This window comes from Crocuta crocuta, unplaced genomic scaffold (assembly GCF_008692635.1).
Source record: "Crocuta crocuta isolate KB4526 unplaced genomic scaffold, BGI_CrCroc_1.0 scaffold18, whole genome shotgun sequence".
NCBI classification, from domain to species: Eukaryota; Metazoa; Chordata; class Mammalia; order Carnivora; family Hyaenidae; genus Crocuta; species Crocuta crocuta.
The window spans coordinates 5,085,295-5,099,058 of NW_027532589.1; the positions used below are offsets into that span (position 1 = coordinate 5,085,295).

Sequence of the window (13,764 nt, forward strand, 5' to 3'; positions counted from 1 at the left end):
TCAAGACCCTGCCCCTGCCCCCCCTTCCCCCCCCCCACACAGGGCCAGGGCCACTGGGCCACAGCTCCCCATCCTCTTGTCCATTAAAACCAGGGGATTGGATGGTGGTAAAAACCCTGCTCAGCCTGGACATTTTTATTTTAGTAGGAGTGAGAGAGCTCCCTGGATGTGCAGTGACCCTGTGTATTTTACCCATCCACCCGCCCTCCCCAGGCAGTCGAGGGGATCCGTGAAAGCCCGTGTGTGACTCTAGCCCACTGAATTTTACTTCTTCCTTCATTGCCGGAAGAAAAGCTGGTCCCGAATTAAGCAACATTCAGCCACACTTCCCCAGGCATTTCCACGTACTATTTAAAAAAAAAAAAAACCCACCCAGCCTAGGATTTGCGATCTGGTTGGCACTCAAGAATCTTAGTTCCTTTTCTGTGGGTTCATCCATACTTCAGCAACATAAACTCCGCATCTTTGTTCTTCACCGTAGCATATTTTTAAAACCTGAAATCTCCAGAATGAGGAGAAGCAATGGCACGGTAGAGAGAATGAACGCCTTGGCGACCTGGCTTTGTAACCCATTAGCAGGTCACCTGCCCCGTGTCCTTGGGCGAGTTACTTATTACTGAAGCCCTTTGAGCAATCATTCCCTCACCTGTGAAACAGGGAGAACAGTAGTGTCCTCCCGGACTCTTGTGCAGACCAAAGTTAAATGATGATGTGAAACGTCTAGCACAATCCTTGATAATAATTCTTCCCGGCCCTTCTACCTTCCACCTGCCGCCACTAAATCTTGCAGTGACTATGCTGCCACTAGATGGCGATAGTCTGCCAGCACCTCGACGCACTGCCTCCCTTGGTGTGGAGTGAGGATGCTGTCCTCCCTCGGGTCAACAGTAAGCGAGGCATAGCTGGCTGTGGTACCATCAGGAGGCTGAATAAGCAAAATGACCAATGGATAAATGGTAAGAAGTGTCCACCAACCCTTGGCACGCACAAGTCTCAAGAGTTAAGGAGGAAAAATCCTTTTTTTTATTTTCCCAAACCAATGTCCTTGGAAAATTTTCCTGAGGCTGTTCTTTCAAAATGCAGCCAGAATGCAGTTACCCTGGGCTTGAATCAACCATGAATTAAACATGAATTCTACATGAATTAAAGAAAACCCTCCAACTCTGAGTTGTTAGTTTCAACTTCTGTGAAGTTCAACTGAGTGCTCTGCAGGGCCAGTTTGTTTCAAAATAAACCATAATTGCGTAACAGATTATAAAATCAAGAGACGATTCTACATTTCCTTCTCATGGATTTCCATGATGTCAGATTCCAGACCGTGTTTTTATTTTTAAAGGCAGTTACAAAATACTACTGGTATTCTTTCGTAAGTTCTTACAGATCCATTAATGATAGTTCAACTTTGCATTCATTTTGCTTCAATAAATTACCTATTACTTAGGAGATGTTTCTTTTGCTCCTGAGAACTATCTGTTGTTAAGACCATGCGATATAGTTATTTACTGCTTCTTTATTCCAAGTCATTTTTGTATCCATAATGATCAAAATAGCTCGCTTGGCTTCTCTGCTCTTTAATAAATTCAGGGTGAATTTTTTGCATCTTTAGGACCTCCCTAAACATCGTGAGAGGCAGCAGTGGAAGAAATCACCTAATCCAGTAGCACCTCAACTTTTGGATTTTTTAAATAATTTTTTAATGTTTATTTTTGAGAAAGAGAAACAAAGGATGAGTGGGGGAGGGGCAAAGAGAGAGGAAGATACAGAATCCAAAGCAGGCTCCAGGCTCTGAGCTGTCAGCCCAGAGCCCGATGCAGGGCTTGAACCCACGAATCACAAGATCATGATCTGAGCCAAAGTTGGTTGCTTAACTGACTGAGCCACCCAGGCGCCCCCCCCCCCAACTTTTGGATTTTATAGATGAGTGAAACATCTAGAAGAATTCTGAGAACCATTTTTATAGCCACCTGAGTTTTGCTTTGCCAAGAAAGGCATTAAAACAAAGCAAAGCAAAAGAAAGCGCCCAATCACCATCAACTGTCTCCACCACTCCAGTTTCAGAAGAACGTATTAGTACACACAAAAAAGTAAAAGGAACATGGTCTCAGAATTTAAAAATCAGATAGTTTGGTCTCATGAAAATTGCTTGCCGGGCCATGTTCCCCAAGCAGCCTTTTCTCCGGACAGAGGGATCCGAGCTTCCCACTTCTCAGTCCCTTTTCTTGTCCAGAATCCCCTGTGACACTGGCAGTGAGTGGGCTTGTCTGTTAGGACCTTTGTCGTGAAGTCAGTAAATAGAATTAATCCCTGGGTGGTGGCACCCAGGTTCCCTTCAGTAAGAAATGGTGTTAAAACCAAAACCCGGGTGCTAGGGGCGCACAGTGCTACTTGGGGGGTTTGTTTCTTGGCCTCCTTAGCAGACACGCCAGGGAGTGTATATGGGGAAATACACACACATGCACGCACATATACGTGTGCACATAAGCACACGTACACACATGTTAGAAACTATGAATTCGCAGCAATGCTTGTTAACACCAGTCTTATCCATGAAGTTATTGCCTGCTGTAATTCTGTATTTATTTGTCCCTTCTTCCACTGTGAGAACCCTGGCTCCCAACGCATTTGCTCATTACTCAGTTTCCTAGTACGTCCAAGATAGTTTCAGAATTGCTGCATCGATAACCATTTCAATAAATAAGCATGATAAATGGAGTTCAAGTTTATTTCCAGTTTGCCCTGTGCCCACATCCCACCAAAACTATGCTCGGACCATCAACTACTGTATTTATAAGTTTCTTGGATTAGTTCTTTCTTTTCCTTTTCCTCTCTTTCCTTCCTTTCCTTCCTTCCTTCCTTTCCTTCCTTCCCTCCTTTCCTTCCTTCCTTCCTTCTTTCTTTCTTTCTTTCTTTCTTTCTTTCTTTCTTTCTTTCTTTCTTTCTCTCTTTCTTTCTTTCTTTCTTTCTTTCTTTCCCTCCACTGTGATTGTGGAAGTCATGTAAAATATCATTTGCTTCAGTTTGCTTTCCCTTTGGGGTTTTCCCCCTTCCCTCTGTTATTCATTTATTCTCATTCCTTTTCTTAATATGTAGAATAATAACATATTTTCCAAATTCAAAACTACACAAAACGGCATCCTCAGAGAAGTGTCCGCGCCGGCCACCTCCCTCCTTCCTTATCAGTAACCAGCTCCATCTTCTGACTTACTCTTCCAGTTTTGCTAATGCTAATCAGAATATATGTATTTTCCTAATTTCCCCAACTTCTAAAATAACAGTATTTTTTCTCCCTCTTTAAATTATTTTAATGTGCTCGAGGCGCCTGGGTGGTCAGTCAGTTAAGTGTCTGACTTCAGCTCAGGTCATGATCTCACAGTTTGTGAGTTCGAGCTCCATATTGGGCTCTGTGCTGACAGCTCAGAGCCTGGAGCCTGCTTCAGATTCTGTCTCCCCTTTTCTCTCACCCTCCCCTGCTCATGCTCTGTCTGTCTCTCAATAATAAATAAAAAGGTTAAAAAATTCTTTAATATTAATGTGCTCGATACCTGGAAATTTTTATATAAAGCTCTAAATGTGTAATACCAACAATATATAAGAGGGTTGGAGGAAGGTTTGAAATTGAATAAAACAACAAAGGGAGACTGCAAAGATGGGGAAAAAATATTAAGAATAAAAAGTGAGGGGCACCTGGGTGGCTCAGTCGGTTAAGCGTCTGACTTCGGCTCAGGTCATGAACTCACGGATCATGGGTTCGAGCCCTGCATCGGGCTCTGTGCTGAGAGCTGAGAGTCTGGAGCCTGCTTCAGATTCTGTATCTCTCTCTCTCTCTCTCTGTCTGTCTCTGACCCTCCCCTGCTTATGCTGTCTCTATCTCTCTCTCTCAAAAATAAATAAAACATTAAAAATCAAAAGAATAAAAAGTGAACTATCTAAATTCCACCCCATGCCCCCCAGGAAATGACATTATCTTAGATACCACCAGCTTGAAAGTTCTGTTTCTAAACTCTGGGAAATGGCTGACTTGGCCACATTCTCGCGGATTTGACTGGTACCTGTTGCGCCCCCTGCATTTGTCTGTAGGGAAACATGGGGGTGGGGGGGAGTGGGGGGTGGGCGCGGTTCAGGAGTGAGGGACAGAATGGTCAAGTCCTCCGCAGTGGTAAAGTAAAAGTGCTTTAGAAAGTTATGTCAGGATCCCTAGACTGTGAATGTGAGCATTTATCCCGGGCTGACTGTGTGATTCTTCCACAGCTGGGACCCCTACAACGCAGTTATGCTTCCTCTACATGCCCCTGCCATTCTTGAGGCCCTACAAGAAGAAGACAGATTGGAAACAGCAGAACGGTACTTTTTTACCTTTGGTTTCTAACGTGGTCTGTGTTACGAAAATACACTAGGTGCTGACTCCAGAAGAGCGCACCGTGCCAACCCAAATGACTTCAGGCTAACGCCCACCCACCCTACTGAGGGGATGACACGCTGAATTCACGGTCGGGAACAGACAGTCTCTGCAGCCTCACGTTTGCCAATCCTTAGGTGCCCCAGGAGCTCAAAGGAGCCGGAGAGCAGAGGGGGTGCTAAGTGGCCTTGGAAGGCTTCAGTGGTTATGTGGACTTGGGTTAGTACTTGAAAAAGGGTAGGATTTGGAGAGGCATAAAAAACTATAGGCCCCTCTAAAATTAAAAAAAAAAATAAAGAGGAGGTGGCTGGGTGGCTCAGATGATTAAGCATCCAGCTCTTTAATTCCACCCAGGTCATGATCCCAGGGTTTTGGGATCGAGCCGAGCCCTGCGTCGGGCTCCACGCTGAGCATGAAGCCTGTTTAAGATTCTCTCTCTGTCTTTCTCCCCACCCCTCCTCCTCCCCACCACACTCTCTCTCTAAAATTAAAAAAATATATATTTTTTTAATAAAAAAATAAAAAAATAGGCCCCACACCCAGGCGCTTAAGTTTGATTTCACTGTTGAGCATCCAACAGCCAGTAGAAATACACCTTTGAATCTTCTGTCACTGTGCCCATTTCAATTTTCTTACGTGTAAAGAATCCATTAGAGAAATCCTAAGTATCTGAGGCGGATATCCAGTACTCGGACCTGCCCACACGCAGTGACAGTTGGCAATTACCTGAGCACTTGAAACCCTGAACCCAGGTCTGGATGCGAAGCTTGAAGTCTCTTCTGTGCAAACCACTGTCTGTGGCCATCGCTAAGGATGCTGCATCCCGGGCGGGACGGGACACATCTGCCCGAGATTCAGAGGCCTTGGGGAGGTGCCCAGGAGGCCAGAACTTAGCCGACGCTCCGCTCAGCACTGATGTGGGGACGATCGTGGCCCAGTGTCTGCCTCTGTGAAGGGAGAATAAGAGTACTTGTTTTGTGTGGGTTGTCAAAACTGCAGGAGCTCATGCTGATGCCGATGACAGGGTGGTAATTATAACAAACATCGGAAGCATTACCTGTGCATCCGGCGCAGCACTTGGTACACAGTCTCATTTACTTCCCGAGATGAGGTCTTCCAATCATCCCCAATTCAGAGACAGGAAACGACTTGCAAGAAGATGGTGTTTGCAGAGCCCCGGCCTGTGGCTGCTTAGAAATCCTGAGTTTTCAATCATATGGGACGGGGACAGCTTTTGTGGCTTTCCAGGGTCCTTTCCATCACACAGACTTGCTGTGCCACTTCTGTCTGTCAGTGCTGAATGGTGTTTCTGCTTCTCATTCCAAACTTGGAGGCCTTTCTGTTGATCTTGGAAGCATTTCTCTTCACCGAGCCACTATCACAAAATCCACTCTCTTCTTCTGAAGCAATAGAGTTGTTGAAACCAGAAGTTACATTTCCCAGGCTCCCTTGTAAGGAAGTTATCCATTTGATTAGGCCCCGGCACAAGGAATGTGAGGAGATGTGAGATATTCCGCTTCTAATCAGGACCCTCGAAGGAGGAGTGTTTCTCCTGCACATTCTCTCTCCCTGCTCTGGACCGGCTGGAACCCATATGTGGAGTGACCCAGCTTTAACCGCCAGCCAACAAAGCCTAGGCCAGGGCTCAGCAAACTGTGGCCCATGGCCGATGCTGGCCCGCCACCTTTTCGTAAACTACGTTTTCTTGTAACATCACCACACTTGCTCATTTATGTATTTCTTATAGTTCCTTTCATACAGAAAAGCAGTTGTTGTAAAACAGGCCATATGATCTACAAATCCCTATATGGAAGTTTGCTGACCCCTGGCCCTGCAGAGAGCAGACCACAAGATAAATATCACCCTGATCCCTTTCCTGTCTTCTTTTACTAACAGCTTATTTAGCAATATATTATTTCTTTTTTTAATTTTTAATGTATATTCTTGAGAGAGAGAGAGAAGCAGAGCACGAGGAGGGGAGGGGCAGAGAGAGGGAGACACAGAATCTGAAGCAGGCTCCAGGCCCTTAGCTGTCAGCACAGAGCCCAAAGCAGGGCTTGAACCCACAAACTGTGAGATATGACCTGAGCCAAAGTCAGACCCCCAACCGACTGAGCCACCCAGGCGCCCCAACATTTTCAAATGTGCCCTTGAAAAGAATATGAAGTCTGTCACCCTGCTTTAAAAATTACTTTTTATTCTCTGGTTATAAATAATGATTCCTACCATTCTTTTTTGGTGGAAAGCAATTTATCAGCCTTATGCTTATCTTTTTTTTTTTTTAATTTATTTATTTTGAGAGAGAGAGAGAGAGCACACGCACACACAAGCAGGGGGAGGGGCAGGGGGAGGGGAGGGAATCTCAGGCAAGCTACAGGGCTCAGTTTCACAACCATGAGATCATGACCGGAGCCAAAATCAAGAGGGGGACGCTCAACTGACTGAGCCCCCCGGCAGCCCGAGCCTTGTGCTCCTTTTAACATACACTCAACAAAAGTGGGTAGAACTAAGCTCGAAAGCCACAAGAATCGTGTAACTCTTAAACGATCACAATATTTCTCTATTTTATTTGGGGAAGGAAAATCCATTACAGCTAAGCGTCTTCTCCCTTTTCAGTGAGCTCTGCGAACAGAATGTAGATGTCACACTGACTCCAGAAATGATCGAAGCCGAATTCCCTATGTTGGATCACAAGGACACCAAAGAGGAGAAGTGAGTAGATGCTTTATGCTTAGGAGGGGGCAGCCTTCTGACAGAATGTGTCCTCCATGATGTGCAGAAGTGTCCCGTTGTCTGAATCTCAACAGCTCACGCTTAAAAAAAGAGAGGTTTGCATGTATCTTATTTTATGCACAATTACGTGCCCTCAAACGTGGTTGGTAAGTGAACATTTAAAAACTGAACCCGGGGCGCCTGGGTGGCTTAGTCGGTTGGGCATCCGACTTTCGCTTAGGTCATGATCTCGCGGTTCGTGGGTTCGAGCCCCGCGTCGGGCTCTGTGCTGACTGCCAGCTCAGAGCCTGGAGCCTGTTTCAGTCTGTGACTCCCTCTCTCTCTGACCCTCCCCTGCTCACGCTGTCTCTCTCTCTCTCCTAGAAAAAAAAAAAAAAAGATTTAAAAACTGAACCCGATGTTTCCATTTGCTTATCATCTGATTTCACAGGTGTGCTTGTGTTATTTTATCCATAACTGACTGCGTTTCAGTCAGTGTAAGGAGCCCAGGCTCTGGAGCCGGAGGGGACCCGGGGCCGAGTCTCAGCCCCACCATTGTGAGATCCAGCCACGTTGCTTACCGCGGTGTTCAGACTGTGCGGAAACTGGTCTCCCTCACAGGCAGCGTGAGGATTAAATGAGACACCAATGTGAGGACGTCTTGCCAGTTGCTGGACTTGAACTATACGCTCAGCAAACGTTAGCGCTTCCCTTCGCCTCTCCGTCAGGGGCCAACGTGCTACGCAAACACCATCATCCCTCAAAAAATTGGTTTCAATGAACATTTTTGTAATGGAAGTAACCTGATATAGTTCATTCGGTTTATAAGTTTGAAATTCCAAGTGTGCTTTTAAAATGTCATTTTCTTTTGGGGCACCTGGGTGGCTCAGTCGGTTGGGGGTCCAACTTCGGCTCCCGTCATGATCTCACCATTCGTGGGTTCAAGCCCTGCTCGGGCTCTGTGCTGACAGCTAGCTCAGAGCCTGGAGCCTGCTTCGGATTCTGTGTCTCCCTCTCTCCCTTTGCCCCTCCCTCGTGCTTGCTTGCTCACTCTCTCTCTCTACCTCTCTCAAACATAAAAAAAAATTGCTTAAAATGTCTTTTTCTTTTTAAAAAATGCCTTTTCTTTTTTAAAAAAAGCCTCTTCTAAAAAAAAAAGTCTTTTTCTTTTTAAAAAAAAAATGCTCATGGATGGCTCAGTCAGTCAGATGTCTAACTCTTGCTTTTGGCTCCAATTATGATCTCACAGTTCATGGGTTCGAGCCCCGTGTCAGGCTCTGGGTTGACAGTGCAGAGCCTGCTTGGGATTTTCTCTCCCTCTTTCTCTGCCTCTCCCCTGCTCTCTCAAATGTGGTTTCTCTCTCTCTCAATAAATAAATAAACATTAAAAAAATAAAAACAAGAAAATAAAATAATTTTAAAATGCCTTTTTTATTATTAAAAAATCAGAAAATACAAAAAATAAAAACAATAATACTACCTAGAGACAGTAACTTGTATACTCTGTTATATGATCTTCCAAACATTTACTTATTTAATATCTATATTCTTCATGTATATGATATGTTAATATATATTAATAAATCATATTGATTGCATATTATGTTTTAATCAAACTTGACTTCAGCTCAGGTCATGATCTCACAGCTTATGAGTTTGAGCCCCACATTGGGCTCTGTGCTGACAGCCAGCTCAGAGCCTGGAGCCTGTTTCAGATTCTGTGTCTCCCTCTCTCCCTGACCCTCCCCTGCTCATGCTGTCTCTATCTGTCTCTCAAAAATAAATAAAACATTAAAGAATTTTTTAAAACTTAATCACATTATTCACAATGTTTCATCTTCTGCACTTTTACTTAGCAATCTACCATAAACATATATTTCTAAAGCTAGGGTAAACATTATATTTCACCATAATTTATTTAACCAACCATCTTTTTTCAGTGTTTTGTTGTTAGTGACAGTGCTGTAGTAAGCCTCCTTGCGCCATAATTCCTTGCAAACTCACCGGACTATTTCCTTAGGATTAATTCCTAGGAACACAGATGCTAGAACAGTGTGCATATTAAGGTTTACTATATATAGTCTAATTGCCATTCAGAATACATCCACCAACCTCCTACCAGCAGAGGTCAGGACTGCCCACGTTCAAATGCCCTGAGTAACATGGAAAACCATCATTTTTTCCTCTTCTTTAGCAACAGGATAGATTCAAAAAGGACCTTCTCATTGTCTTCATTTTAACTCCTGTGTTTGCGAGTGACGTTATATGTTTTCCCATGCTTATCGCCTGTTTTTCTTCTTTAACGAGGGGCTCGCTTTGCCTTTTTTGTAGGAAGCATTTATCTGTTTGTTGTTTATGTGAGTCTCTCATACTCTACGGATAATTGCCCTTTCTTAGATGCGTTAAAAGTTTCTCAGTTTGTCTCGTAACTTTGGAGTATTTGGGGAGGCCTTGCCCCTTTGCAAAGGAACTCTCCCCCCATGTCTTAGTGTGCAGTCGCTTTGGCGTGTTTGTGATGGCTCCAGAGGCCTCCAGCAACTGACACTCCTCGGAGAAATTTTTAGCAGTTTCTAGGAAAAGAAAATTTAGGATATAAAACTGTTCAATAGAATTTCACAGAGCCTGTTTTGATCAGTTAATTACCAACAAACTATCATGTTACACGACACAGCCTGTCAAGTCTTGTGGATTTCAACAAACAGATGCTCTTTGCGTTGCATTTGTTTCAGGTTTCAAACAATTGACTGAGAGTTTATATAAAACCCATTTTTTTCTATTTTTATTTTTTTTTTTTAATGTTTTATTTATTTCTAGGAGAGAGAGAGAGACAGCGTGAGCAGGGGAGGGTCAGAGAGAGAGGGAGTCACAAACTCTGAAACAGGCTCCGGGCTCCGAGCTGGCAGTCAGCACAGAGCCCGACGCGGGGCTCGAACCCACGAACCGCGAGATCATGACCTAAGCGAAAGTCGGACGCTTAACCGACTAAGCCACCCAGGCGCCCCTATTTTATTATTTTTTAAGAGACTGTTTTTAAAAAATTTTTTAGTGTTTATTTTATTTTTGAGAGGGAGAGAGTACAACCAGGGAGGGGCAGAGAGAGAGGGAGACACAGAATCTGAAGCAGGCTCCAGGCTCTGAGCTGTCAGCACAGAGCCCAACATGGGGCTCAAGCTCACAAACCGTGAGATCATGACCTGAGCCGACGCTTAACTGACTGAGCCACCCAGGCGCCCCTTTTGTTACTAGTTTAAAACCTGCCCCTGGACAAACAATGGCTTGTCACATGAATGGAGTAATATCTAATACCTCTCTGCTCACATGCTCTTAAATGTGCTTTTTCACCCTTTAAATGACAGAGCAAATGTTGACTGCCACCTGATTATCAAATTATTATTAAATGAAATTGAAGTTATTACTTTATATATTCACCCAAAGTGATATTTTTTTTATGTATTTCAGCTACTTTACCACAAAAATAAGCTAACAGTGAACTCTAAACATTTTTGCACATCAAATTAGCTTCTAATTTTTTCAAAATATACAGATATGGGAGGAGAGAGGTTCTCTCTCTCAAAACTAAATAAACTTTAAAAAGTTTTTTAAAAATACACCTTTGACCCACTTTCGATAGACCTATTGTGGCATTTTAAATTCACCTATTTTTCTGTTCAAATTATTTTATGTACATGTTTTCACATGTCAAAATGATCAACATAATTATCGTTTTATTGGCTGCAAAGTATTCCAGCAGGTTGATACCCCATAGATGGTTTTATCTTTTTTAATGTTTATTTATTTATGAGAGAGATGAGCAGAGCAAGGGCAAGGCAGAGAGAAAGGGAGACACGGAATCCGAAGCAGGCTCCAGGCTCCGAGCTGTCAGCACAGAGCCCAACGCGGGGCTCGAACTCACAAACCGCGAGATCAGGACCTGAGCCAAAGTCAGATGCTCAACCTCCTGAGCCACCCAGGCGCTCCTCCCATAGACGGTTTTAGAAAGTTCATTGGTTCACAAATTCTCCTCAGCTCATATCAAGCATTATTCGGTGCTGTTCTGTCTCCTCTGTCCCCACTCGTTCTTTTCCTCACCTTCTTCAACCTCAGGCAGGAGCCGCCTGCATCCTTACCGTCAGGCACACTCAACCAGAAGGTAGATGGAACCGAAAGCACACATCAGTGGTGTACAATTTCCCATGAGGACTGTTCTCTATTTGGTCTCTGGGAAATTCTGTTTTCATGGATGCAAAGAATCACGTGTTCTCCCTCAACAGCTGTAATTAACCAGAGAGCTTCTTTGCTGCCCTGGTGGTGAGCTCAGCCCCCGGGGGGACCCTAAGGGGAATCATGCACAATGTCCAAGAAACGGTGAGGGTGACTTTAGCTGCTGACACATCAGTCGACACTTCTTAGATTTTTCACAGTATCACTCAACCATTAGTATCTTTAAAGGGAGACATGACCCATATGTGTTTTAAATTTTTAAAATTTTTTTATTAGCAAGAGAGCATGAGCAGGGGAGAGGGGCAGAGGAAGGGAGAGAGAGATAGAGAGAGAGAGAGAGAGAGAGAGAGAGAATCTCAAGCAGGCTCCACGCTCAGCACGGAGCCCAGTGCGGGGCTCGAGCCCACGATCCTGGGATCGTGACCTGAGCCGAAATCAAGAGTTGGACGCTCAACCCACTGAGCCACCCAGGAGCCCCTAAGATTGATTCCATTAAATGATACCAACCAAATATATAACCAAAATGTTATAATATTTTTATAACACGCATCAGGGAACATTTTAATTCTTCATTTTCATATTTCTGCTTTCTCAAAACTGCCAGGCATTTGCCAGAACTTTACACTTTACCCTGTTCAGAAAGTGTTCCAGAAACACTCCAGTTTATATTGTGTTCTCCGATGTAGGCACCTCATCTAGCTGAGCACACAATCATCGGACATCTGTCCTTTCAACCAAATGCACTGGCTCATTCCCTCCCCGATATTTGGAAACTCCTACCCAGCAACCCCCTTGCCACTCCCAGCAAGAATCCGGCCCCCACCAGCCACCATGTGACCCAGGTGCAGAACCCCCGCTCTTGGTTCCCCCCCACTTCTGGGGCCATCGTCAGAGGTGGAGAGATTACACGTCTACTTTATTGACAAACATGAGGAAGCATCTAACGCTGACTCAGCATTCAGAAGACATCGTGCTGAGATGTCTAGGAGTGATTTCTCATTTCCCTCAACAATACCGGGAGGTGGGAATTACCACGGTCTGTACATCTGGAAACGGAGCCGGAATTAGGGAACTTGGCTGAGCTAAGAAACGCGCGTGCGTAGCTAAGACTGGAAGCCAGGTTTGAATCACGTAACAGCCAAGTGTTTTCTCTGGTAACTAAGTTATCGCTAAATATAGGTTTTTATATATACATGTAGTTATGCATACACAATTATATATATACATATGTGTGAGTACATATGTATATATACGTGCTATCAATCATACATAAAAACATGTACAAGTCCTCCAGCCTTCACTGAGCTATCCCTGCAATCCTGAGCCGGCAGAAGGGCATGGGTGGGTGACTGGAGCTCTTCCCAAATGCCCTGATGTGTCCTTGTTCGGTGTTTGATATGCAGGGAGGCCAAAGGACCAGCCCAGCCAGTGGAGAAGACAGGAGACAAGGTGCTGGAGGAGATGAAGACTCTGCAGAAGAAAGCTCTCAACTCGTACCTGATTCTAGGGTAAAATTGCCAGGATGTCAGTCCCTCCCGTTTGCTTTCTGCTGCTCCCCGTGGTCCTTTGTGTCCATGTACATCGTAGCCATTGCTGGAATTCACCTTTCCAGAGGGTAACATTGAAAAATGGGCGATGTATATGTTTTTCAGTAATAATCTTTCTTTTTAAAAATAAAATGTCACTAGGGGGATGACAGTGTCAGAAACTCTTGGTGCAAGAGTTAGTGCTGGCACGAAGACTTCTTGGATAAGTCCTGGGCCGCCAGCCGGAGAGCCAGAAGCCGGTGCTAAGTAACGGCTGATCCCGAGAACCCCTTTTAGAGGTGTGGTGGCCGGGGCGGAGGTCGGAGGCTTCAGAGCAGGGTTGCTCTCTCACCTCTGCACGGAAGCAGTCCCCGCGACCCCTGAGGGTCCCAGCCTCGGTAAGGACCCTGGCTCGCCACGCATCTGGGGGACGGCACACGCTAGCGAGCGGGGGCTAGAAACACCGGGGACACAGGGAGCCACCCGAGCTTGCAGACCGGTTTGGAAGCAACTGGAAAATATCCCTCTGGGAACTCTAGGAATCACTCAAGGCAAAAGGTCATTGCCAAGAGGTCATGAATCCCTGTGAACGCATCAGCGAAACCGTTTTGATTGTGTTTGTCAACGTGACTGCGTTCATTTGCAGAAGCTCCTAAGACTGACGGCATCTGGGTTATAACAACCCATAATTATCCAAGTATATTTGGATGTATTCCCTCCATGCCTTTTTCTGTGCGTAGCTGTTATCAGACTATATGTACAGTTTTAAAAGAGCTCTTCGTTAACTCATTGATTCTGACATTTTTTTCTGGGATTTGTCTTTCCATCATGAAACCAAAACTCTTTAGGGACAGGACCTACAGTGTGCTTGAGGCAATTCACATACTAACGTATGTGACAATTAAATGT

At 44.7% G+C, this 13,764-nt stretch overlaps 1 protein-coding gene across 3 annotated transcripts in view; it reads left to right on the forward strand.

Moving 5' to 3' along the window:
• CFAP221 (cilia and flagella associated protein 221) overlaps window positions 1-13,640 on the forward strand; it is a 104,199-nt gene extending 90,559 nt beyond the window's left edge. For all 3 annotated transcript variants that reach the window (XM_077779614.1, XM_077779616.1, XM_077779615.1), the window contains exons 22-24: window positions 4,249-4,341; window positions 7,013-7,108; window positions 12,733-13,640. In XM_077779614.1, coding sequence (XP_077635740.1) covers window positions 4,249-4,341; window positions 7,013-7,108; window positions 12,733-12,841 — 298 coding nt within the window. In that variant the 3' untranslated portion in view covers window positions 12,842-13,640. The remainder of the gene's footprint in view (window positions 1-4,248; window positions 4,342-7,012; window positions 7,109-12,732) is intronic.
• Window positions 13,641-13,764: the final 124 nt, after the last annotated feature.